The 27,455-nt window shown below is 40.1% G+C and overlaps 1 protein-coding gene across 2 annotated transcripts in view; it reads left to right on the plus strand.

Moving 5' to 3' along the window:
- The window catches only part of LOC121284969 (basic leucine zipper and W2 domain-containing protein 1), a 39,918-nt gene extending 15,142 nt beyond the window's left edge, over positions 1-24,776 (plus strand). The window contains exons 2-12 of one of the 2 annotated variants that reach the window (XM_041200972.1): positions 1,028-1,101; positions 1,694-1,870; positions 3,328-3,422; positions 5,923-5,988; positions 6,356-6,491; positions 7,209-7,318; positions 9,385-9,555; positions 13,307-13,453; positions 14,832-14,970; positions 18,211-18,333; positions 23,564-24,776. In XM_041200972.1, coding sequence (XP_041056906.1) covers positions 1,038-1,101; positions 1,694-1,870; positions 3,328-3,422; positions 5,923-5,988; positions 6,356-6,491; positions 7,209-7,318; positions 9,385-9,555; positions 13,307-13,453; positions 14,832-14,970; positions 18,211-18,333; positions 23,564-23,592 — 1,257 coding nt within the window. In that variant the 5' untranslated portion in view covers positions 1,028-1,037 and the 3' untranslated portion in view covers positions 23,593-24,776. The remainder of the gene's footprint in view (positions 1-1,027; positions 1,102-1,693; positions 1,871-3,327; positions 3,423-5,922; positions 5,989-6,355; positions 6,492-7,208; positions 7,319-9,384; positions 9,556-13,306; positions 13,454-14,831; positions 14,971-18,210; positions 18,334-23,563) is intronic. The other variant, XM_041200973.1, reaches the window with a different exon arrangement.
- Positions 24,777-27,455: the final 2,679 nt, after the last annotated feature.

Genomic DNA, 27,455 nt, shown 5'->3' on the forward strand with positions numbered 1-27,455 from the left:
TTTATGCCCACCCCCACCATCAATCCTTGCAATTTTTCCACCTTTTAAGTATTGATCCAATTCCCTTTTGAAGGCAGTACATTCCCAATTCTAACTACTAATTATGCTTAACCCTTTTCTTCACTTTGCCCCTGGTCTTTTGCCAATCACCTTAAATCTGTGCCTTCTGGTTAAGGGCTTCTATATTTTTAATTGTATTGCCATTTTTATTTCATTTTTCTCATGCCATGGAATACAGGATTTTAAAGTGACTCCTCTGGCTCAAGGGTGCATGAATTACTTGGTATGGCGGTGATCCATTTCAATCATGGAGGCTATGGTCACCACTAAGTCAACTGATCTAGGGCCCAGGCAACTGAAAGCATGGTCTGCAATGGTTGAGTGATGAAAATTAAAGATATGCAAGAGAATAGAATTAGAGAAGTGCTGAAATTTCAGTGGATTTTATGGCTAAAGTAGGCCACTGAAGTGTGGAGATGTGAGGCCATTGAGCAATTTGAGCACATTTAAACTTGAAGTGCTAGGCTGGGAGCCAGTGTAGGTGTGAGTTGGGATATGGGTGGTAGAGTTTTGGATCAGCTGAAGTTTTCAGAATATGAAAGGGTGATTAGCAGAGCTTAGAAACAATAAGAGTTTGGAGATAACAGCATGGTTGAGGGTTCAGCAGCAGATGGGTTGAGGTGGGCAGAGATTGGTGCTATTATGGAGGTGAACATATTTTAGGGAACCTTGGTGTGACAACTTGGAACAAAGCAGTGAACTCATTTGGTGAATTGTTTGAAGTATGTTATATTGATTTGAACTTTAAAATGATTTTGATATGATATTGACATTTTAGTTGAGCCATTTGATGCCTCAGTATTCACAAATTCTGAAGTATTTCTTGTATGTTGTTTTAGTTTGTTAAATTCTCATTGCATCTGACCAAATTTGACTTGGGTTATTTTAAATTGATACACGTTCTCTGCTGAACTGATTTAGGTTTGTATACAGAGATTTTAACCTTTTTATTCTTATTTCTTGGCAGGGTGTCTTTTATGAATAATCCAAAGCAGCAGAAGCCAACGCTAACTGGCCAGCGTTTTAAAACTAGGAAAAGAGGTATGTTACTGAGGTAAAATGTATCAAAATACTAATGTGAAAATTATAATTCTACAGCTTAACCATATGTAATTACAAAGCATGTAAAAGAATGTGGACGTGTTGTCTACGGTGTTTGGTGTTAATTGCTTGTTCATGTAAGTGAAGGCCATTGGACGTAATCCTACTTTAGATTGAAAGAAAATGGTTGGATGAGCCTGTTCTATTTTTTTTCCTGGGTTTGGAGGGATGGTGGTGTGCTGTCAAGTGGTATGGAGAAGAGGTAACATTTAGAATGTCAAACCATTTCTTATCCTTCAATTAATATGGTTGAGATCGGAAGCTCAGTGTGGGGTTTTGTTTTTCTATGGCATTGGTCTTTGTTATGCTACACATCAATTGTGTGTGAACATGGTGCTTTCACCAGTTGAGACACCAAAGGCAGTTTTTCACACCCCTGCCCCTCTCCTGCCACTGGGTTAAACAATTCCTAGGGCTCTGACATTCCACACCTGTGGATAAGGCCAAGTTTTTATTTCTGGGAAATAAGTAAAAAGCATACTTGTATGATTAATATGTTTGCCATGCTGACGATGAGTTTCTCCTTGCGTAGATGAAAAAGAGAAGTTTGAGCCTACTCAGTTCCAAGATTCTATTATCCAAGGTTTGAATGAAAATGGCAGTGATTTGGAAGCTGTAGCAAAGTTTCTTGATGCTTCTGGAGCAAAGCTCGACTATCGCCGCTATGCTGAAACTTTATTTGATATCCTGGTGGCCGGTGGGATGCTGGGTGAGAGCTCCATTTAAGTTTTGCAAACTTTTGAATCTGCATTGCTAACTTCGTTTTGGCTGTTGAAGGACAGCTTTCTAAATTGAAAGGAAATTGATACATGGTTTGGGTGGGAAAATTATAAACCGATTCAGAACTTGCCTGCAGGAGAAATAACTCTCCACATTTCCACTGAACCAGCGTTCAGCTGGCATTCTACTTTAATGTGTTTCCTGGCTAGAGTTTGCATGTGAAATCATGCAGGGGAGGGATATTGCAACTCAGTTAAGCAATCCAGATACATTTATGTAGAAAATAATGATTACACAGTGATTTTTCCCCCATCCCTTCAAACTTGCGCATTCCAATACAGCTCTTTTAAATGTCCCAGGCCTTGGAACTGGTATAGGCTAATCCTGTTTTTAAAAAAACCTAGTTTCTGAATAAACCAAATCAGGGACATTTGTCTTAAAAAAGAAAGGAATCAGAAGGGGCAGATTTGACCCACGAGCCACATGTTAAGCGTTCCATTCTAGTGGCATTCTTTTAACCTTTTTCCTCCAGATTGAGAAGTTTGCTGTTACATCTGTCTTTCTCCCTCTCTTTCACTGTCTCCTTTCCTTTTCCTTTCGGGATATCTTTGTTCGCACAAGCTTCTCTTGCCGGCATCTCCAGTGCAACCAAAGCAAATGCAACACACCTGCCCGTTTTACCTCTTCCCGCACCATTTGATGTCCGGGATGTCAAATGGCACTGTTATGAAGGCAGCGATTTGTATACAAGCTCCACTGAGTACATTAGTTTAATGCATTGAAGAGAATGAACTTTAGTTGATGTTGTGCCTTTCAAGCCCTGTTTTGGATTGTGGCTCCAAAGCCAGAATTCCCCAGTAACCAGTTTAGCTCTATTTATCTGCTGATTGCTTGATAAAGTACAAAAGGTCATTTACAAAACTAGCACTGAATATTGAAGAGGCACAGGTGGCATTCTAGCTGATATTTGGCAGTGGGATACCTTGGAAAGTGTCGATGTTCAGTTTGTAGTTTAACACTTCTTACAGCAGTTTTTCAGAGATTACTGAAATGCTGTGCACTGTACTTTTTAAGTACTGTTAATTTTTCTACTTTAAAACTTACATTTGGTTATAAGGACCTTCATATCTCCTCTTACACTGCCATCACCTGAACCCTTGTACTTTGGGTTGCAGTTTGAAATTTGTGCAAACCTAGGATGTATATTTTGCTGTCTCATTTGGACGCTCACTTTTTGAGGAGTCTTGCACAAGGCTGAATTTATTTCGTAGAATGGTTACATCACAGAAGGAGGCCATTTGGCCCATCGTGTCCGTGCCAGATCTCTGCCACACTGTTGGACAGTGCATTCCAGATCCTAGCCACTCATTGCTTAAAAATTTCCTCATGTGCATTTTGGTTCCTTTACCATTCACCTTAAATCTTAATTTCCTTTCTACTTTATAGCTCCAGGTGGTACCCTTGCTGATAACGTGACCCGTACAGATGTCTGTGTGTTTGCTGCTCAAGAAAATCTAGAGACCATACGTGCATATGCTCAGGCAAGTTTTATTGCCTTTACATTTCTTCTCCTATTGGAGAAATGCAAAGTTCACTTCATTTATTTATGGATCTGACTTACTGGGAGTGCCTACTAGTGGAAGCCGTCGTCTTTGTTCCTAGCTGCTGACCCCATCTCTCTCCCTGACAATTGACTGAGACTGAACCAGAATGTTCACAACCTTGGTGTCTTATTTGATTCTGGGGTGAACTTCCAGCCAGATATCTCCATCATCACTAAGACCACATATTTCCACCACCTTTGCAACATTGTCCAACTCTGTCCCTGTCTCAGCTTATCATTGCTGAAACCTCCATTCATGCCTTTGTTACCTTTAGACTTGATAACATGCTCCTGGCTGGCCTCCAAACTCCTTCTATCTGTAAACTTGAGGTCATTCAAAACTACTGACCATATCTTAACTGTAGCAAGCTTTGTTTGTCAATGCTCACTGAGCTACATTGGCTGCCAGTTAAGCAACGCCTTAATTTTAAAAACTTCATTAACATTTTCAAGTGGCAGCATGGCCCCACCCTTCCCTGCCCTTGTAATTTCCTTCAACTGTACAACCTCCTGAAATATCTGGTCGTCTTGAGCATCCTAATTTTAATTGCTCAATCATTGGCACATGTGCCTACAGCTGCCTAAGCTCTGGAATTCTCTCCATAAACCTCTGTGCCTCTGTTCCTCTCTTTCCTCTTTTAAGGTGCTCTTAAAACCAACTTCTTTGATGAGGCTTTTGGTTACCTGCCCCAGTACCACCTCTTGTGGCTCGGTGTCAAATTTTGTGTAATGCTATTGTGAAGTGTCTTGAAACATTTTACAGTGTTAAAGGCGCTATATTAAACACAAATTGTCGTGTGACACGTTTAAGTATTCTTTTAGTGCAGCTTTGAATTAAGCTTGCGTGCAAGCATTTTTTTCCGTCCCAATTTGCAATTTTTAATTTGTCAGAGCACAGTTGTAAATTGTTACTGAAAGCTTCATATTAATGATTTAGATTTGTGGTTCTTAGCTGGAAAAATTACCTGGAAAGGGAGTTAAATGCCTTGCTGTAATAGATCTTTAAAACTGGCAGAGAATGGAAGGTAGCTTACTTTGATTTGCACCAGTCAGTTACCTGGTGATCCTTTTAAATATTAAATTAAAATCTCTCTTCACCTCTACTAGTTCTGTTCCTTCTGCCTTATATTCTGACATACAAAATCATGCACCACTTGGTGTTCAGCATATCCAATAGATGATCAGTTATTTGTTAGCATTATGTTGAAGTGACACTTTTTATTAGAATTAAGTTGAAGTGTGAAAAAGTAGTGTTCCAAATAATCTCATTGTCAGCTTAGTAAGGAAGAAGAGAGAAAATGTTCAACCACTGTAATAATGTTGTAAATGATGCTTTATATATTTTGTGCATTTGAGCTTCACAAAATGAATCTTGTAATTCTACCTGAATTATAAAGCTGAATATAAAAATGCTGTTTGCTATAAATTGTCTTACCAGGCAGGGTAAGGTGCTTGCTTTTAATTGGCTAGATTTTGGTAAAAACCTAGTAACTGCTTTTGGGAGTTCAGCAAGGAACGGTCGTACTGTGCCCGAGGGATATTCAGATGCCATTATTAATGCTCCCAAATGCTAATTAATGTGATAGGGGGAGAATGATCATATGCAATGAAGCCATGATAATAGGTATTCTGCAGCTACTCTTACAATTTGAAATAGAGCACTAAAAACCACCAGCAAACACTGAAAGAATCTGTGTAACATGAGCTGATGAGCTGATTTACATGGAGATAAAGTGCCATACAAGAGAACATTAAATGTGTCAATTTTTGACAGACAGGCAGATCGTTTGTAGTTTTGAACCTCTGGACAAAAGCTGATTATTTGTCAAATAGAAAAGTCTTGCACTGCACTCTTCCAAATTGTATGAAACTTCGAAATTAAAGCACTCTTCTGAAGGGAGTGCTTTGTTCCTATGTTGTAAAATGTGGGACCAACCATAACATCAAAGTAAACTCAATGCACAACTTGTTCAAATGTTGGAGTTTTGTTCACTACTTTTAACTCCTGTGACAAATTAACCTTTAGCAATCCATTTTTGAATGGTGAGCAGCTGATTTTTTTTTCAAGTTAAGCAGGTGAGGTTGCAGAAAACTGATATAATGATTTGGGACTGTCTCATCACAGTAAACCTGGAATTGTTAATGTATATTTTGCGTGGATAATAGAAGCATGAATAGTCTGAGTTCTGAAACCAACAACATAACTTTTGAGTTAGAAATATCTTGCCTTCAGTAGCTGCACTCCTAAATAGTTAAACTTGTGCGAGACTGTTTATATTCCATTATGCCTGAATTTTCAGTGTAATTGTTTGATAAATGAAGACAAGGATGTTTATAATGAGGCCAGCTAAAGGATGAATTGCTGAACATTCCTCTTGCTCTATGCTGGTAATCACTTTTCAGCCACTTGCTGAAATCTCTATAATTTTGTATTACAGGTGTTTAATAAGCTGATCAGGCGTTACAAATACCTGGAGAGAGGATTCGAAGAGGAAATAAAAAAGGTCTGAGCTGATTCAAATAACTATCTTGGTTACTTGATGAAATACAAATAAGTTGTCAAATTTTGTCACCAGTAATAGAACTTGGAACATATGATTTTATTTAGTAAACCTATTCTTTACACTGGAATCTGGAATTAGTGAAATGGTATCCATTTTTTAATAGCTCTAAATTCATTATTCTATTAGTATTTTTGCACATAATTACTCTTTTGCAACCAGAACAACTAATCAAACTGATCCTGCATGAGCAGATGTCTTTTAGGAAACTATCAATTCATGAAAGTTTTTATGCTAATTATATTTGCAGTATTAAATATTTCTGCAAATGATGGATAAGGAATTAATATTAACCACTGGCTTGTTTCAGCTGCTGTTGTTCCTGAAGGGTTTTACAGAATCTGAACGAACCAAGCTAGCCATGTTGACTGGGATTTTGTTAGGCAATGGAACATTATCATCTTCTATTCTGAGCAGCCTCTTCAATGAGAACTTGGTCAAGGAAGGTAAATTCTAAATTCATTCGTGAGCTTTGTCATAAATCTTGATTGATCAAGGCAGCCATTAGATCTGGTTGTCTGTTGGGGTGTTCCCATTTGATCCCCGTGTCCAAATTATGCTAAGATGTCTTAATTCACCTTTCTATTAATTTACTATGCAATAATTCATTTTCACTAGTTATTCACCAATGTTGTTTTGGGGAAGGAAATCTACCATCCTTACCTGGTGTGCCCTATTTGTGACTCCAGATCCACATAATGTGGTTGACTGTTAACTGCGCTCTGAAATGGCCGAGCAAGCCACTGTTCAAAGGTAATTGGAGATGGGCAATGGATACTGGCTTAGCTAGCGACACCCACATCTCATGAAAGAATAAATGAAATAAAAACTTGTGGCTGCTTTTATTATAGATGGATGGTGTTTCAATTTGGTTAATTTTAACTAAAGAGAATGCTTTGTTTGGGTCACTGCAAATTGTGGTGCAGTTGAGGGGAACCAGAATGACATCTAGTCTATTAGCTCTTGGATCTACTTTACGTAAGAAGGATATAGGTTGAGAAGTAATAATGTGAGCTTTTTGAAATAACATTGGTTAGGTTAGTGGTAGATGGAGTATATCCCAATATGGGTCGATGATTTATGTGGTTACATCATGTCTCGATGCAGTGGATCAGTCTGAGCTTTTCTCTGCTTATATATTTAATATTTTGTTTTTGTTTCAGGTGTTTCAGCAGCATTTGCTGTAAAACTATTCAAATCTTGGATATCTGAGAAGGACATCAACGCTGTTGCTGGGAGCCTTCGAAAGGTCAATATGGACAATAGATTACTGGTGAGCATGAAAAAACTACTGAATCAGTTAAAATTGAGAAATGCTTAACTCTTTGAAATACTTTCTTTAGAAATATCCACAATTTCAAGTCGATAATTTACGTTTCGTAGCATGCCGTTGTAAATGGGTTTTTGTTTAGATCATCCAAATTAGGAATGACATCTAAGTGGTTTTCTCCTATTATACATCCTTAAGGGAATAAAATATGTATAGACCACTGAGATTGTTGAGAAGTTTTATATTTTTTTTCTAACTCTTTAGGTCATTAATTTTCATCTCCCTGGACAAAGAGTTTTGTAGAACTTGTGTTGCGAGTTGATGAAAGTCTGCATTGCTTCAGTCAGTGCCTATTGTGCTGTACTTACCTTTCCTGCTTTTAGTTAAAGCAAATGCGACTAGAGAAATTTCCATTCCCTACTTTGTAGTCATTGTTTGACTCTGTCCAGCAAGCCTCAAGACTGGTTACCTTGGTACAAAAATCAATGGGGTAGAATTTCCATATTCTCCTGCTGTTCCTGGGTCTCAAGTCAAGAATGGTACTTGCTCATTTTTTATGCGTTTTTGCAGAGTTATGACAGAAGATCAGGAGAATCTGGTGTTTTAGATTTGCATAATTGAGTTCAATGTTTAGGTCGTAGATTACATTACCCACAGTAGGTATGGTCTGGTGCCTAATGATGCAGCTTCCTTTTTAAGAGTCTCCTCCCAGATCTTTTTGCTTTCTGCCCACCCCTCATCCTTCCTGAGATTGGTTGCCCAGCACAAAGGTACATTTATATTTTTAACTAATCACAAATTTATCTAATTCCCAAGAATGGGATGAGGGGGGGCTTCAGTAATGTAGATAGATTGGAGAAGTTGGGACTGTCCTCCTTGGAGGAGAGAAGATTGAGAGGAGATTTGACAGAGGTATTCAAAATCATGAGGGGCCTGGACAGAGTAGATAGGGAGAAACTTTTCTCATTGATGGAAGCACTGAGAGCAAGAGGGTCAGATTTAAGGTAATTGGCAAAAGAAACAATGGAGACATTAAGCCACAGAATCTATTACTTGGAGCAAATGGAGAGCTGAAGTATGCATTTTTGGATGGCCTTTGCATGCTCCAGCATCCAGAAGAGCAACATAGTGTGGGACCCTGCCACCAGAGATGATTGAAGGGTAAATGCATGATGGAAAGATTGACCATTGGAGTCAAGGTGTTCTTTATGAATTTTTACAGGGCCCACCTCAGTTTGAAGCAGCAGATCATCAAGAAACCTTTAGGAGAGTTGACCTTGGTGTTTAGGATCTGGAGTGCAGTGCCTGAGAGTATGTTGGAGGCAGGTGTTAGGAAACCTTGTAAACACAGTTAAATAATTCCTTGTGATTCAGCCTTGTGTTTTGTCTGAATGCAAGTTTGTTGCTTAGGCACCAATAGTGTAATGATTATTAAGGTTAAACAACTGATTCACATGACCTGTCATCTTGCAGACCCAAGGTCGTCGAAATTGGCCCATGTCAGTGTTGTCTTTCCAACTGTTCCGTGAGTTCTGATCTTGAGGGCTGTTCTCTGATATTTGTGTACCCTTTCTTTGAGTTATTATCACGTGATAACCCAGAATGTATATTGAAGTGAGTTCCTTCTCATCCAACCTGCAGACTTGACATAATGGCTGTGTTCATGGTTTAACTGTTAAGCAGTTGATATTACAAACAGAACAGCATGACCTAGACAATCTCAGATAGTTAACTGATGCTTGGGTCTTCCAATTCTTCTGGCTAACAGCTAATACTTGCACCTGATGTGAGTTGTAGCCAACATGGCAACTATTGTTTTTATTCCCACTGCTCTGGCCAATAACTGATGTTAACACTCATTCAAATTCAAATCCAAATCAAGATGTGATTTACTATAAGGTGAGTTGCTCCTTTAGGGAGCCAGCACAGACACGATGACTGGCTTCCTGGGCTGTAATTGTTCTATGATTTTGTGATATAAACAGCCAAATTTTCTAACATCTGCCAACATATGTTGTGTAAGAAAGTATGTTATAAATTGATTAGTAAGTCTTCTAAATTTTTTGCAGGAATTGTTCCCAGCTAATAAACAGAGTTATGATCACTTTGTCAAGTACTTCACTGATGCAGGGTTGAAGGAACTTGCGGACTTTGTCCGTAACCAGCAATCTCTTGGTGCACGGAAGGAGCTGCAGAAGGAGCTCCAAGATCAAATGGCCCGTGGTGATCCCCTCAAAGAGGTAATGTGAGATTTAGTGACATTAACCTTAACTTCAAGTTAGTTGGAGAACAGAACATAGAAATGTATAACTGACTTAAATGATTTGATATTGCTGCTGTTGGTTTCTGATTGAGTTTATGGCTTAAGTTTACTGTTCTTAACATTTGGACTTGAAAGTTTGGTAACTTCACACAGATTGACTTGATCTGCGAAGAAACAAGATGTTCCATTGCCATAAAATTGCACCTGGCTGCTCTCTATGATATTCCCATGGTCCCTTGCAGTGGAAAGGTGCTTTAAGCCAGAAAAATGTCTGTAGTGCCTGGGGCAAGTGGATTCATGATTGTGATGTCTTGGGTTTTAAGTGGTCCAAGATAGTTGCCTGTGTCATATTCTTAACTTAGTTTCATGGCCTGCACCAGACTTTGAAAATTGCAAGCCATGAAGGATAATTGAGGCATATCGATATAATCCTGCTTTTGCTACCCAACTTCTAGCTGTTTGCTGATTTTAATATTTTGTCTCAGAAGAGATTGGTATTGCTGGCTATGGCCTTGGCTGTAGGATATGCCTTTGTACAGGCAACCAAGCAAATCTAAATATTTCTAATCCTTCTTACTCTTATGGAACTGTTACTTGTTTTTTGTGAGAATATATTAAAGGCATACAATGTTTATACATCTGGTGTTGTCTTGGAACACAATCTCTTCAAGAAGGTCCCTTTCCCACTCCTGGTAGCTCAGTAAGTTTAGCCTTTATGTAACAGAGTTAGAGATCAGGAAGTCTTAAGTTTTGATTAGCAACAACCACAAGAATTAGGAGCAGGCCATTTGGCCCATCGAGCCTGCTCTGCCATTCGATAAGATCATGACTGATCTGATTGTGGGGTCTGTCCCACATAACCGTCGAATCCCTTGTGTAACTCAGCCTTGAATATGTTAATTGACTCTACCTCCACTGCTCTTTGGGGAAGAGAGTTTCACAGGGTGACAGTCCTCTGAGGGGAGAAAGAAATCTGTGTTCCCCCACAAGGCAAAATATCCTCTCTGCATCTGCCCTGCCAAGTCCCCTTCATGATCTTATTGGAACATAGAAGATCCTTTTTATTGTTGTTAAGACCAATGGGTACCAATTGGTATCAAGGGCCATTCACACACAGACAAAATCAGTTGTGAGCTACACATGCTTAAAAACCAACTTAATTTATGTTTTTTGGGAGCATACAGAAAAGTTCATCTCACCCATTGCTTTAATATGATGGCTGATTTTGCTTTTCCTTAATGAGTACTACAGCTTCTGTGTCTCAATCACAGCACTCCTGAAATTCAGCTCAACTTTTTGCTTGCTTTCCTTTCCCATTTACTCTCTCTGTCTTGGCCCCAAACCAGCCCAGGGCAGTGACACAACAACCCAGGCTCTGGCTAACTCCCAGTTGAAGACTGCACCTGGGCCTCTTCCTCAGTCTGCAGGGGCTAAGCCCCTGTCCTGGGATACCAATTGAACTGGGAGGGGAGGGGGGTAGGTGAGCTGCCAGTGAAGCTGGGTGCCTTGCTCCCTTTCTCCCCTGCCCTGGGTTACCCACTATAAAGTTTATGGTACTCACTGGGGATAGTGAGCTGTTATATCAAGCCCCACTGTCCCCCAAGCCGTGACAAGTATGAAAAGTTCGATCAAACCACCAAATTGCCTCAATTCCACCTAACTGTTTAATTTAGGTTAACAGAATACTGGCACCAAGTTTGTAAACTTAATAAGTAAATAACTGTTTATTGAACAAACTGTGGTTAACCAGTGGTGAAAGAAATATGAACTGGTAATTTCTAACTCTAACCTAAACTCTAACCCTTCTTAAATCCCTATACACACAAATAAGACTCAAAAACATGGATTTTAAGGGTGGGATAAAACAGTTCAATAGCACCAATTCTGGAGTACATGATTCGATGGGTTGATTTTGATCTATGTCTTCCAAATTCCTTTTGTTCTTGTTGCTGAAAGACCACTTCGTGTCATCACTTTCAATATTTAGTTCACTGGCTGAGCACTTGTCTTTCAATGTCTCTAGTAGTGATTTTCCCCATTGCCTCATGACAGGGGTTGTCAGAGAGGGCAGGTTATAGAGATATGAGGAGAAAAGGGCCAGCTAGGTGGTATTGTAGAATTATTGGAATCTTCTACACACAGGAGAAAGAGGTTTTGGGTCTTGTTCCTTTCAGGCTATGGGCTACTCTGCTGCCATACTTCTCACACAAAACCTTATTCACCTGGTCAGGACCCAGTTAAAACGTTGTTGCCAGGCAGTTCCCTTGATCCAGGACTCCTTTCTGGCACCATCCTGTCTTTCATGGCACACTCTGTTCCAAGGCTGCAACATTGTATATATGTCTCTTACTGTCCATTGGACATGCCTTTCAAACTTCAGCCATTGTAATTTTGATCCACAATCCGGCCGAAAATAAAATTTATGTTCTTTACAACAGCCCAACAGAAATTTTAAAAAATGTTCCTAGCAGCTTCTAATTTCTGCGCTATCCCAACAAGTTCCTCTATCCTGGAAAGAATTGCATCTCTGTCAAATCCATCTGGAAAATGAAGTTTTCTGAGTTGAGATCTCAACATTTAGTACACTGACTGTCCTATTGAAAAATAGATAACATAATAGGAAGTTATTAAGAATACCAAAGTACTTGTTTGTCATCTTTCTGTTCCATGGTATAAAAGTAATTTTTCCTGTCCTCCTTTTTTCTCCCCTTCCCTACAGCGTACATCATTCTGACCAGCCTAGTCATGGTTGACCTAGAGATCTGGTCACAGATCTTTCCTATTAAGACTCTTAAGTTGGCAATCCATGGTGGCTGTCCAGGTTACTCTCACTTAACCATCCGATCGGCAGCTGGCATCTTCCTGTCCCTCGTCAAATAAACATTGAATTTCAGAATTCCAAAGCCATGTTTCTGTTTGCATTAAGTTTTAGCTGCATCAACATGAGCTCTTGTTTAAATAATTCACTTTTCCATTGAGCCCATTTTTCATAGCACTTGTAAATTCTTTATTTAACTTTGGTTTCAGAGCACAATTTGCACACAATCCCACAATTCACTGAATACTGAAAGTGTCTCCCAGTTTTCTAAGACTTTTACCAGAGACCTTCGTTCTGGTTTCCACAATGTCCAAAAAATGCACTTTTTAAATGTTGAACAGCATTTTTTTCAGCCACATCTTGTCTGCCTCAGTAACCTTTTCTGCTTTCAGCCACGCCCCTTTCAATGTTCAAGTCCTCATCGAGGCAGTTCTGTAAATAGTCAGTGATGTTGGCCAGTAGTAGAAACTAACTCCTTGGAGGTGCATGCAGCCTGTTCGATTTACTGAAATACATTTCACATCACTGGCTATGGGAGCTCAGCTTAGGAGGAACGTTGGGACCACAGTGAAGCATTGATACCCTGAGAGGAGGAAATCGCTGGAGAGAGTTTAAATTTGTATATCATGGACCATTTTTCAAATAGCAAGTTGTGAGCTTCTAGAACTAATTTATGAAAGGAGCCCATAAAATTTGTGTCATTTTTAAAACATTGAACAGTTGCCCTGTTTCATGACATGTCTCCTAGTCAAAAAGGTCAAACGTATATCATCTTGAGGGTGGAACAGCAGGATATGCTGCAGTGAGTTGTATAAAATCCAATTAGATGGACAAGTTTGGATCAAAGTTTAATACTATTTGGAGGAGGGGGGTGAGATGAGGATATTAATTCCATAAATTTATTTGACAGATCATCACATATGCCAAAGAAGAGATGAAGAAAAACAGCATCTCCGAGCAGACAATGATAAGCATTGTCTGGAGCTGTGTAATGGGTGCAGTGGAATGGAACAAGAAGGAGGAATTGCTAACAGAACAAGCCATTAAGCACTTAAAGGTAAACTTCTGTTACAGTGTCTTCTGTTGGGATTTCCTTGTGAAATGGCTTCTGCTCAACATCTTTCAGTAGTTGAGCTAGCAATGCTAGGCGACTGAAGGCCTTCCTAGATAATTCTGCAAAACATTGAGAAGCAGGTGCTGTTTTTGAGGTGGAGTGTCCAGTTTCCTAATGGTTCATTTTTAAAATCCTGCTATTGAGAATTTTATATGGCTGTACAGTATGCAACTAATAAATTCCATAAACATTTGGAGTCTACCATGTAGGAAAGGGAAATGGGAGGAAAGGTGACGAGCATTGAGCTATTGTCCATATGACCCCATTTTATCCACCATATCATTCTGCTAATTGATCTCAGAAAGAAAAAGTCTACAATTCACATGAAAAGGGAGCCAGAGGTCCTTCTGTAGACAGAGGAATCTTGACCCCTTTATTCTTGAGTGACCTTTTTGAGTAGCCCTTAAGGTTGGGCGTCTGGAACCTATATTTATGCAGTTGCTCCAAAGTCTCTGACTGGCCACCTCCAACTAGAGAGAATCTAACCATCGCTCCTTGATGTCCAATGGCACTATCATCACTGAATCCCCCACTATCAACATCCTGGGGGTTGCTATTAACCAGAAACTGAACTGGACTAATCATAAATACTGTGGCTACAAGAGCAGGTCAGTGGCTAGGAATCGTGCATCGAATAGCTCCCCTCCTGGCTCCCCAAAGCCTGTCCACCATCTACAAGGCACAAGTCGGGAGTGTGATGGAATACTCCCCATTTGCCTGGATGAGTGCAGCTCCCACAACACTCAAGAAATTGACACCATCCAGGACAAAGCAACCTGCTTGATTGGCACCCCATCCACAAGCATTCACTCCCTCCACCACCGATGCACAGTGGCAGCAGTGTGCACCATCTACATGATGCACTGCAGGTACTCACCAAGGCTCCTTAGACAGCATCTTCCAAACCCATGACCACGACCATCTAGAAGGACAAGGGCAGTAGATAGATGGCAACAGCACCATCTAGAAGTTCCCCTTCAAGCCACACACTATCCTGACTTGGAAATATATCGCCATTCTGTCACTGTCGCTGGGTCAAAATCCTGGAACTCTCTCCCTAACAACACTGGGTGTACCTACACCATATGGACTGCAGTGGCTCAAAAAGGCACCTCACCACCACCTTCTCAAGGGCAACTAGGAATGGGCAGTAGATACAAGCCCAGCCAGCGAAGCCCACATCCTGTCAGTGAATTAAAGAAAAAAATTATAAGCCCAAGTCCAACCAGATAAACAGAGGGCAAATATTTTGTTTGTGGTTGCACTGAGTCTCATTGCTTAGAAAACATACATCTGATGTCTTTTTTTTTGGGATTTTCAGCAATACAGCCCTCTCCTTGCTGCCTTCACCACCCAAGGTCAGTCTGAGCTGACTTTGCTGCTGAAGATTCAGGAATACTGTTACGACAATATTCAGTTCATGAAGGCCTTTCAGAAAATTGTGGTGCTTTTCTACAAAGGTAAATGTGTGCCATTGAACAATATTAATCAATATTGAGGGCATTGGACGATATTTAGCAGTATCTTGGAAATAAAGCTGTTGAAAGTAGTTATTTATAAATTTTTGAATGTCAAAAAAATGTCCATGGAATTTAATGTTCTGTATACAAAATAAATATCTTCTCATCCAAATATGGGGGTACAGGGGTTTTGGGGGCGGGGGAATGCCAAGAAACAAAGTTACATTTTTATCCCATTCCTGGTAATGAAATTTACATGATGTTCCTGAATTGTAGCTTTTTTCTCTTGGTATGCATTTGTGTGCGTGGTCAGTCTGGACAATTTTTATTTCACTAGGGTAGCATAAGTTTTTTTGCATATTTATACCTAGCAAGTTTTTTAAAATGTCATCTTAATCACAGTTGTTCACATGTTCATCTACTGAGGCTTAGACTTCTGAATCTTGTTTGATCTGTTGGTATTTGGTTTAAGATTTGTATTGGAAGCTGTGAATTATTTGTCGGTTCTACCAACTGTACTAGTTTATTGATTTGTGAAATGCTTCACTTCACCACAGAAACTGTCTAGTCTCTCTCCTGGAAGGCAGTTTTGACCGTTGGAGTGAAAACCAAGTTCTGTTTCTTATGAAAAGCTTCTCCCCATATGTAGATCCAATCTAATATCTTGCCTACAAGATTTTTTTTGGACTGTCCCTAACAAAACTCTTAGGCAAAGAAGACGCTAGCTCATGCCATCAGAACATTTCCTTAGTATGTGGTTTGGCTCATTTGGGTTGTCAAGATGCTACTGCTGACATCAGTTCTACCAGACATTGTTAGCTTAATTGGCTATTAATATTGAATGAATTAACAAGAATCTTGGGACCAGAAAGCAGATTTCAAAATGGGTGTTCCCTCAAGGAATAGAATATTGAAACTCTGTGTTCCTTCCAATCAGTTCCTAGTCTCACTCTTTTTCACTAATCAATATCGCCATTAATTTTCGTATCTTGAGGAATGCTGACTGCTTCCTGGGTCTGTCCTCCTAAATTAAGATTTTTATATCTTTTTTTATTCTTATACCCTGCATGGCCTGTCTCAAACAGGGAGAATTGGTCTGTTTCTCAGTCCAAGATCCTGTTCACAAGAAATTTGTTATCGTGATGGCACTGTCCCTAATTATCCTGCCCTGCAACTTGAATGTTTTTTTTTAAATGTTAGCCTTAGCTAAACTTACACATCAAATAATTATCAGGTACTAGAAAGCTTCAGGAAAAAAATCAGACATGTCTTTAAAGGAATTGGCCCCCAAAGATCATATCCAGTCAGAGTGTGCTTGGATGCACTACTGCAATTGAGAGGCAAAGCCGTCTGTGTACCTGATGGAGCTTTGCCATCCAGATTTAAAGTTTCATTCAAGGGGGTCATTGAAGGATTAGCAACTATCTTCAAAGTTAAAGTCACGCTTTGGTCTCACAATTGGGACCTCATATAGATCAGTGAGGAGGACTGTTCAGGAATGGATTTATAGGAGAAAGGCTTTTTTTTTCTTTCAAGTGTCCATATTGGGAATTGAGATTTCTGACTACGGGAATCTTTTAATACAAGAGGAAATTATTGCAAATTTCTTACATCGCAAGCACTTGTTGGCAGTGAGCCTATCTCAAATCTTTCTGCCTTTTATCATGGGTGTAATTTTGGGACAAATGATGCTCAGGAGGTCTTGAGTAGGCTAAGTAAAGTTGACTTTTCTCAAACTGGGAAATAAGTTGGACTTATTTATAGGGGCCTGCAGTAAAATCTTGGCCATGGTGTAATTACCAGTGTGAATGCACAAATTACTGGTAGACAACTATTTCTAATTTTTATTTTGAATAAAACTTTGCTAAGCAAAGTTTAGGACAGCAGGATATTTGGTTACCAGGAGAACCAGCTTTTATGAAACGTGTGAATTCCAAGCAAGAGTTTCAGCCAAGTACCAAGATTTTGTATTTAGTTGAACCATGACTCCTGCCTCTGGGACTGAAGAGTCATGAACTGTCATAAAAATGCTGGGTATGAAACACAATCTTATTAAGCTGCAAGAATAATACTGTTACATTTGCAGCAGTGAAATTACAATAGTATTCTATGAGGAGGCTACACTTGTTCCTAATTTCTAATTTGTCAATTGCCATTTCATTTCTGTTCTACTTGCTTTTGGAGTACAGTGCAACATGAAATTATTGGTCCACTAAATTGCTCAAAGAAAATAGGTCAGCAAAGTAGAAATGATTTTTGTTTTCTGTGCTGTCCTCTACTATCACCATCTAAAATGTTGATTCACATTTGCTGCATGAATGCAGAGCATTGCAAGATCGCTTGCAAGGTGTCCATTATATAGAATTTAGAACTGGGAGTGGAATTCTACTGCAACTCGTTTGAACGCCATCTTGAATAAATGAGGGCGATCAAAAATATTGCCTACAGCAGGTAACTTGAATTTTATGAACTTGGCACACCTTCAGTTATTGTGATGTTTTATCTAGGATATATTTTTTAAGTGTGGGACAGGAGCTGATTAGTCTCTTTTGCTCTTCGCAATCTTTTCTGTGAAGTTCCATAATTGGGGGGTAGCCTTAGGTTATCCAACTCTACATGGTACTTGATACCAAAGAGTTCAGGATTTGTTAGGCGACAGACTTGGTGCCTTGCAATGAATTTCTGATGTAAAACCATAAAAGATTTAGGTAAACTATGGATGCACAAATGATATTTCTTTTAGATTCTGATAAGCAGATTAAAATAATATTGTTTTATTCTTTGATTTTAATGTTGACTGATTTTGCTGCTTGCATTTGCTGTTTGTAGGATGGGAGGAGACTCACGGAGTATTAAGATCAGTATTGACCATTTGGGCTAAATGCCTGTTTCTGTGCTATAACATCTATGTAACAGCATTTCACATGTTTTGCCACATCCTTGCCCTCTAATTTCTTAACATTTATATTGTAAATCTCAAAAATATACATAGGGTTTAGCTTCAAAGCTATTGGAATGCAGCTCTGATAATGATATAGCTGAGATATAACCACATCTGGCTTAAACATTGCATTGACTTGGGTACTTTGATTCATATTTGTACAAATTTGAACCAAAGAATTTGGTTATTTCTTCTAAACTACCTTGGGATTGGCTAAAATTGCATTTTATGGCTTGAGATTAACATTGTAAACAAGATCTTAATTTCCTCTTTGGTCTTTTCCTTCATCCACATTATAGCTGATGTTCTGAGTGAAGAAGCCATCTTGAAATGGTACAGAGAGCCTAATATGGCGAAAGGGAGGAGCATCTTCCTGGAGCAGATGAAGAAATTTGTCGAGTGGCTCAAGAATGCTGAAGAAGGTAGAACCTTACGGATAAAAACATTAAAAGTAGGGTGCAGGAATGTATGGCCTGGAATTGATTAAGCTATCATTGAAACCAGCCTTCTGGCAGAATGTAGAAGTCAACCATTCAGGCCCCCTGCAACTTGATTGCCTGTGTTGGTGTAAATAATGCAGTGTTAGGTTGGAATTGAAAACCCATCTATAAATTTAAAAACCCCATCTAGTATACCATCCATTGTGTAATGCAACTAAGTATTGATACAGGAACATTGCACCATTGATCACCTTTGTAGATAAGCAGTGTTTTATGCAGTCTTGTGTTGCAAGCTGGCTGTGCTTTAAATGGAGGCAGGGTATTTCCAGCACAGATTCGCTGACTGTCAGCCATGATCTAATTGAAAGGCAGGACAAGCTCAAGGGGCTGAATAGTCTGTGCCTGTGCCTTTCTATTGTAAATGGTGCTTATTAATGTAGGTCATGTACTTGCAAGATTGTAACCCATGCTAATGGAGAGTTGACTTGCATTTTGGTTTTGTGCAGTGTCTCTGAGTGGAAGTGAACTCTTAGTTACCCTTGAGATTTTTTGTTTTCTATTTTGCTCAGTTGTGACACTCTAGTCTCAGAGCAATGAGGTTGTGTTTAAGCTCTGCTTCAGGACTTGTCACTCCAATGGAGAGCTGATTTGTTGGAGTGCTGTTTCAGATGAGATGCTAAATTTGAGGGCCCAATTTGCTGACTGGATGCACAAGATCCTGTGGCACCATTCCAACAGGAGCGAGGAACAGGAAATTGACCTGGTCTATAACCTTCCTTCAACCATTAGCCAAAGCTGATTAATTAGTCATTTATTTTTGATATGTTGCTAGTGCAGAATGACTGCGTAGCAATCACCTTCATTCAAAAAAATAATTCTTGTGTTCATCTGGATGCTTGTTTTTTTTGAAGACCAGTTCGAAATCACTTCAGAGCTTCTCAACTTTGAGATGTCAATAGACTGCATTCAAAAGATTAACAAAATTTAACACTGACAAATCCAGATATTGCACCATGGCTTTCATTTTTATATCTATGCAATAGATCGGACAGAATTAACACAGGAAAAGTTGAAAAGGAACTACTTGTAATAACCAATGTCTGCAACGAATAAGCTACATTGCTGGAATACTAGCGTGCATGTTTCGAGGCTATGCTAAGGCTTTAAGTTGCATCAGTCAGATTGGTACTATGCACCATAGCAAGTACACAGGAACTAGAATACAAGATCTTCTGTTATAGAGATCACAGAATCACACAGTGCAGAAGAGGCCCTTCGGCCCATTGAGTCTGCACCGACACGTGAGAAACACCTGGCCTATCTAATCCCATTTACCAGCACTTGGCCCATAGCCTTGAATGTTATGACGTGCCAAGTGCTCATCCAGATACTTTTTAAAGGATGTGAGGCAACCCAGCTCCACCACCCTCTCAGGCAGCGCATTCCAGACCGTCACCACCCTCTGGGTAAAAAAAGGTTTTCCCCTCATATCTCTCCCCCCACCCCCCCCCACCCCCGGCAAACCTCCTGCCTCTCACCTTGAACTTATGTCCCCTTGTGACTGACCCTTCAACTAAGGGGAACAGCTGCTCCCTATCCACCCTGTCCATGCCCCTCATAATTTTGTACACCTCGATCAGGTTGCCCTCAACCTTCTCTGCTCCAAAAAAAACCCAAGTCTATCCAACCTCTCTTCATAACTTAAATCTTTCATCCCAGACAACATCCTGGTGTATCTCCTCTGCACCCCCTCCAGTGCAATCACATCCTTCCTATAGTGTGGCGACCAGAACTGCGCGCACTACTCCAGCTGTGGCTTCACCAAGGTTCTATACAACTCCAACATGATCTACCTACTTTTGTAATCTATCCCTCGATTGATAAAGGCAAGAGTCCCATATGCCTTTTTCACCACCCCACTAACATGCCTCTCCACCTTCAGAGATCTATGAACACACACACGCCAAGGTCCCTTTGTTCCTCAGAACCTCCTAGTGTCATGCCGTTCATCGAATACTTCCTTCTCAAATTACTCCTTCCAAAGTGTATCGCCTCTCACTTTTCAGGGTTAAATTCCATCTGTCCATTTGATCACCCCATCTATATCTTCCTGTAGCCCAAGACACTCAACCTCACTGTTAACCACCCGGCCAATCCTTGTGCCATCCACAAACTTACTAATCCTACCCCCCATGTAGACATCTATGTTGTTTATATAAATGACGAATAATAGGGGACCCAGCACAGATCCCTGTGGTACGCCACTGGACACCGGCTTCCAGTCACTAAAGCGTCCTTCTGTCATCACCCTCTGTCCCCTACAATTAAGCCAATTTTGAATCCACCTTATCAAATTACCCAGTATCCCATGTGCATTTGCCTTCTTTATAAGCCTCCCATGTGGGACCTTGTCAAAGGCTTTGCTGAAATCCACATAAACTATGTCAGCTGTACTCCCCTTATCTACACACCTGGTCACCTCCTCCAAAAATTCAATCAGATTTGTTAGGCATGACCTCCCTCTGACAAAGCCATGCTGACTATCCCTGATCAAACCTTGCCGCTCCAAGTGGAGATAGATTCTCTCCTTCAGAATTTTCTCCAATAGTTTCCCTACCACTGATGTGAGACTCACTGGCCTGTAGCTCCCTAGCTTATCTCTACAACCCTTCTTAAATAGCGGAACCACATTAGCTGTTCTCCAGTCCTCTGGCACCTCCCCCGTGGCCAGAGAGGAATCAAAAATTTGGGTCTTGGCCCCTGCGATCTCCTCCCTTGCCTCCCTCAGCAGTCAGGGGGACACATCGCCCAGACCTGGAGATTTGTCCACTTTTAAGCCTGCCAACACCTCCAATACCTTGTCACTCCCTATATCAATCTGCTCAAGAACCTCGCAGTCTCTCTCCCCGAATTTGATACCTTCATCCTCATTCTCTTGGGTGAAGATGGATGATTAGTAATCGTTCAACACTCTAGCGATGTCCTCTGGCTCCACCCATATATTGCCCTCTTGGTCCCTTATGGGCCCTACTGTTTCCCTGGTTATCCTCTTCCCATTGATATACTTATAGAATATCTTGGGATATTCCCTATTTTTACTAGCCAGCTTTCTCATATCCCCTCTTTGCTCTCCTAATTGCTTTCTTAAGCTCCACCCTGCACTTTCTGTGCTCCACCAGTGCCTCTGCTGATTTGCTTCCCTTGTACCTGCTAAAAGCCTCTTTTTCTTTCTCATCTTATCCTGAATATCCCTGGTCATCCATGGTTCTCTGTGCTTGTTACTCCTGCCTACCACCTTAGAGGGAACATATTTAGGTTGTACCCTCCCCATTTCCATTTTGAACACCCCCCCCCCACTGCTTCCCTGTAGATTTCCCCACAAGTAGCTGTTCCCAGTCTACCTTGGCCAGATCCTGCCTTATTTTACTAAAATCTGCTCTCCCTCAATCCAAAACAGTTTTATGCAGCTTGTCTATTTCTTTGTCCATACAAGCTTAAATTGTACCATGTTGTGGTCCCTTCACTAAAATGCTCCCCCACCACCACCTCAGCCACCTGTCCGGCTTCATTCCCCAGAATTAGGTCCAGCAATGCGCCGTCCCTTGTTGGACCCTCTACAGATTGACCTAAAAAGTTCTCTTGTACACATTTCAAGAAATCCAAGCCCTTAACACTATGTCTATCCCAATTAATGTTGGGAAAGTTGAAATCACCTAATATAATTACCCCATTATTGTTTTTACACACCTGCAAATTGTGCACATTTGCTCCTCAATTTCTTGCTGGCTGTGAGGGTCTATAATATACACCTAACAATGTGGCTGCCCCTTTTTTATTCCTAAGCTCCACCCACAAAGCTTCATTCGATGCCCCCTCCAAGATATCATCTTACCTTCCTGCAGTAACTGACTCCTTAACTAATAATGCAACAGCTCCTCCTTTTTTACCCACTCCCCTGTCTTGCCTGAAGATTCTATATCCTGGAATGCTGAGCTGCCAATCCTGCCCCTCCCTCAACCATGTCTCAGTGATGGCTGCTATATCACAATTCCATGTGTCAATCCTCACCCTTAACTCATCCGTTTTGCCTGTAATACTCCTGGCATTAAAGTAGAGGCCATCCAGTCTTGCCTTAATCCCTTGACACTTAATGCAGCTGTACTCCCTCTGACTTGATTGTTTTACTGTATTATGTGTCCCTATTCTGCTAACGTTCTGTGTCCCCTCCCCCTGCCTAATTAGTTTAAACTCCTCCCAACAGCACTAGCAAACCTGCCCGCAAGGATGTTAGTCCCGCACTGGTTCAGATGTAGACTGTCCTGTTTGTATCGGTCCCACCTTCCCCAGAAACGGTCCCAGTGATCCAGGAATCTAAAACCCTCCCTCCTGCACCAACTCTTAAGTCACGTATTCATCTGTACTATTCTCCTTTTTCTGAGTTCGCTAGTTTGTGGCACTGGGAGTAATCCAGAGATTACAACCCGAGAGGTCTTGCTTTTTAGTCTACTGCCCAACTCCCTGAATTCTTGATGCTAGACTTCATCCCTCTTTCTACCTATGTCATTGGCACCAACATGTACCATGACCTCTGCCTTATCACCTTCCCCCCTCAGGATGCTCTGCAGCCGTTCAGTGATGGTTAACTTCTACAGTTAAGGTTTGGAAGGAACTTCAAAATATGCCTGGTTGCACCAAATGACCTATTTTGAACAGTAAACTTAACATTTTTCTTTACTTTAATGTTGATGAATATAGGATAACCTGCTTGGTAGTGATTGTCGGAGTTGTAGTTTAGAAATTGAGATTTTAGAGCATTTGGATGCTAGGCTGAGAGAGATGGGTTGTAGAACATTCAGCCGTGGACATTCTCATTCTTTGATCACTCAGTACTCTGCAGTTGAAACGTGAAGTAATTGAGACGGTCCTTGGACACCTGCACTCCGATTATAGTCATGGTTTTACCAGATGTGGGGAAGTATTCTCAGCAGTTTTGGCTTTGTTTAATTAAGTTACCTGCTGAGTAAGCACCTTTTTACATTTGTCTAATCTAGTGCTAAATTCTCTTAAGTCATCAATGTTTACTTCAAATCTTCCAAGAATATGAATGAGTTGATTTACAAAAGTATATTTTATGTTTAAATGCTGTGTTGCTTTTGCTGTGCTTAAAACTAAATGCCTGCCCTACTTGATAACTTTATTTTTCTCTCCACAGAATCTGAGTCTGAAAGTGAAGAGGACTGAAATTGGAAGAATGTCAATTGAAATCATGTTCTGTATTTTTAATAAACCACAGGGGTTGTAGAATTGAATTTCAGAGTTCAGAAATTGTCTTGATTTGGCATTCTACCTCCTGTATTTTCTACTGTAATATCTAGATGTAAATTAAGGGCTTTACAGTGATCGCACTGGTTTGTTTTAATTCAGTTTTCTATATAATAAAGTTATTGCAGACATCTTCTGACTTCAAATTACCGGCTATGAAAGTCAGTTGCAGTTACTTTTGACCGGTTTTTTTTTTTTGCTTGTTCATATTGATGAAGCTTTATATTTTTCTGGGGGAGGTTCTCATTTTCAGATTTAATGGTGAATCAATGTTTTCTTGATCAGTCTTGGTTGTATCAGAGGACACAAGTTGTACTCTAACCTTCAGATAAGCCTTGGAGAACTCAGTACTTAGAACCAAGTGGCAGCATCTTGTGGGCCTGATAGTTGAGATTTAAATTAAGGATGTTATGCCACCACTGGATTATTCTATACATGAAGTACAACTTGTTCAATCTGTTTGAAAGTTACCAAGAATTTACAGGAGGATGAAGTCCAGAAAATAAGACCATTTTATTATAACATCCCTTTCTTTGGCTACACATTGTATTCTGTCCAAATCTAAATTGAGTGCTCGTTCAGTCCCAACTAAAGCAGTAGTGTTGTGACTTAATGGTTTCTTGCATTGTGAATGGAGAATTTCAAGTGCATCTTATTTTGTGTAGTCATACAATCCCTTTGCCAGTATACAGAGTGGTTTTAATTCAAGTTGGTTCCTTTGTTGTTCAGTGTACTCTTGACAAATCTGTTAACCCAAGAAGCACAGTCCATCAATCTACAAATGTGCGCAATGACTGCAGGTTATTAGATAAATGGTTTTGAATCTTTTGCTTTCATGAGATACTCATGTGAATACACTTACTTTTTAACCCATTTTTGTAATGCACAGAACCCACCTGAAGTGCATTTCTTTCGGTGGTCATTACGTACAAATTAAATGAAGCCAGTCGGAGGGATACAAGATGTTTTCTCAAATCATGGTTGGAAAACCCTTCACATGGTTAATAAGTGTTAAATGGTGGAGAATCCTTCCCATTACAGTAAAAGAATTGTTAACTTTGGTTATATATGTACCAAAAATTAAACTACTTTTTATCAACCAATCTGCCTAGAACACTGGCTTTTTGCAGTTAAGTGCATTTCAGTTTGTAAATGTGGTACAGAAGGTTTCTGGGGTGTACTTCATAATGGAAATTAACTGAGCAGTTTTTTGTTTTGCCACTCTGAAGCAGTATCACAAATGTAATTTTTTTTAAGGCTGTTTTACCTAAATGCTGTTGTGTATATAAGTTTATAGATTTGAAGCTGCATGTGCAAAACTGCCAATTGAGTTTCCATAATTGCTCTGATTAAACATTTTTTACTTCTAATATCAAAAAGGGTAGAAACAAATTGAATAGCACCTTGAAACTATGTGGAGGAAATGAAATCAGGCCTGTGCGGTACCTATTGCCATTTTTCCTGAATCAATGTCTGTTTTTGTACATCAAGTCTTGAGTGTTAGTGAATTAAGTGTAGATTTTGTTTGATGTGGAATGCACTCTCCATTTATCAAATAGCAGCATGTGTTCTCTTGGCTACCTTGATTTCAATTTTTAAAATTTGGCTCCCCAAAAAGATTCCATTTATATTGAGTAGGCTGAACACCTAAAATTTAAGGATAAATCATCTGCCAGTTACAGATCAGTCAGTTTAACATTGGCTGGGGGGTGCTTTTAATTCTGGAGAAAATTAACAGCCACTTTGACAAGCATACACTGAAATGAGCTAGCATGGATTTAAGGGAAAATTGTTTGAACTTGGTTGAGGATTTTGGAGTTAGGAGGATGGGTGAAGCAGTGCAGTAGGTGTATATGCGTGTGTCTATATCATTTGATCAAGCTACATTAGGCTTGTAGCAAAAATGGGAATAAGCATTAGCCATGTGGATACAAAATTAAGTAATGAACCGTTTGGTGCATGGCTATTTTTCAACTGAGAGGAAGGAATACAGTCATCGGATCCCTGGCTTTGGGTATACAATGATGGTAGGGGTGATACCGTGCACAATTTTTGAAATTGGAAGTAAACTGAGGGTAATTGACTGTAAGCAAATGAAAATCAGTTTCAGCGGAGAGAAGGGTAAGATTTTGGTAGGTAGGAAGAGAGGATGCATGGAGAGACAGCAATGGCATTGTGTACAAAACTCCACAAATACAGGCTTTACATAAAGAAAATATAATTCAGCCCCAGCTGGAGTATTGTCCAATTCTGGATGCTACACTTCAAGGCTTTGGAGAGATCCAGATCCTGACAATGTGGTGGATAAATATTCAACAGTAGCTTTCAAAAGGGAATTGGATGAAAAATTGGAGGGCAAGAGCAGGGGAGTGGGATGAAGTAGATTGCTGAAGATTTAATGGGCCAAATGGCTGCCACCTGTGCTGCAGTTTTCCCATGTATATTACAACAATTGGGGGATTTCATTTTTGACACTTAGTAGAGGTTAGTCTGTTCAGTGTATTCAGCCTACTTTGTATAAGCAGAAACACCTAAAAGACTTAAGCTTAGGAGTTGGTCCTAGGACGAAGTGATTAAGGGACATACATTTATGCCGAATCACAATGTACTGGGGATTAACAGTAACTGCAGTTAATTCTCAGGCCCAGCTAACAATACGAATCTTTCAAGGTCCCGTTGCCAAATGACTATTAAATGCTGTTTATTCAGTTGTCCTTAAATGGCGCTCGAGGATATCCCAAGATCAGGTTCCTTGAACCTTCATATTATTGGCCAGAGTAAGCAACTTAAACTCAGCACTAATTGTAATTTTCAGTCAAAAACTTAACTTGCTCTCTAGAGAGCAATGTTTTAAAATGTGGTCTGTGGTGAAACTGGATTCTGAATTGTCTGGTTCAACTCCAGTTCATGCATTCAAAGGAGGGGGGAAAAGTTATCTTGGAAGGTGTAATGGTAGGGATTCTCATTCTTTGCTCCAGATCCTTATAATCTAACACTTCTCCATATAAAAATTAATCATACAATTAAACATCTTCAAGCACAAGTCAAGAGTGTGATAGAATACTCACTACTTGCCTGAGTGAGTGCAGCTCCAATACAAAGCAACCCACTTAATTGGCACCCCTTCCACATTCACTTGCTCTGCCATTAACAAACAGTGGCAGCAGTGTGTACCATTTTCAAGATGCATTGCAGAAACTCATCAAACCCCCAACCATCTAGAAGGACCAGGATAGTAGATACATGGGAACACCACCACCACTGTTCCTGGATCAAAAACCTGGAACTCCCTTAACAGCACCATTGGTGTGCCAGCACCACAGGGACTGCAGTGATTCAAGAAGGCAGCTCAAAACCACCTTCAAGGCCAATTAGGGATGGGCAATAAATGCTGGCCTAGCCAGTGATGCCCACATCCTGTAAATGAATAAAAATATATTTTGTTTCACTCGAGCATAAAGATGATACTGCACATGCCAGGTAAATAGAATTGTGCAACAGCCGAACCCTAACAAGGTATTTCTGCCTTACCCTTGTGATAGAAGTGTGTTCGGGGTAATTTCCAAACATCTACATGACTGCTTGCTCCCAGTATGTGTCACACAGGAAGACATATTTTGACCTGACGTCTGTCTACCTACACCACAGTCAGCCCCTTTTTTAAAATATAAAAAAAATTTATAAAACAGCATTCCTATTTTAATATGTCAAAAGCCAATCATAGGAGGGGGGATGGCGATGATTGCAGTTAGTAATGTCCTGCTGGCACAGTGACGGTGCAG

This window comes from Carcharodon carcharias, chromosome 12 (genome assembly GCF_017639515.1).
Source record: "Carcharodon carcharias isolate sCarCar2 chromosome 12, sCarCar2.pri, whole genome shotgun sequence".
In the NCBI taxonomy this organism is placed as follows: Eukaryota; Metazoa; Chordata; class Chondrichthyes; order Lamniformes; family Lamnidae; genus Carcharodon; species Carcharodon carcharias.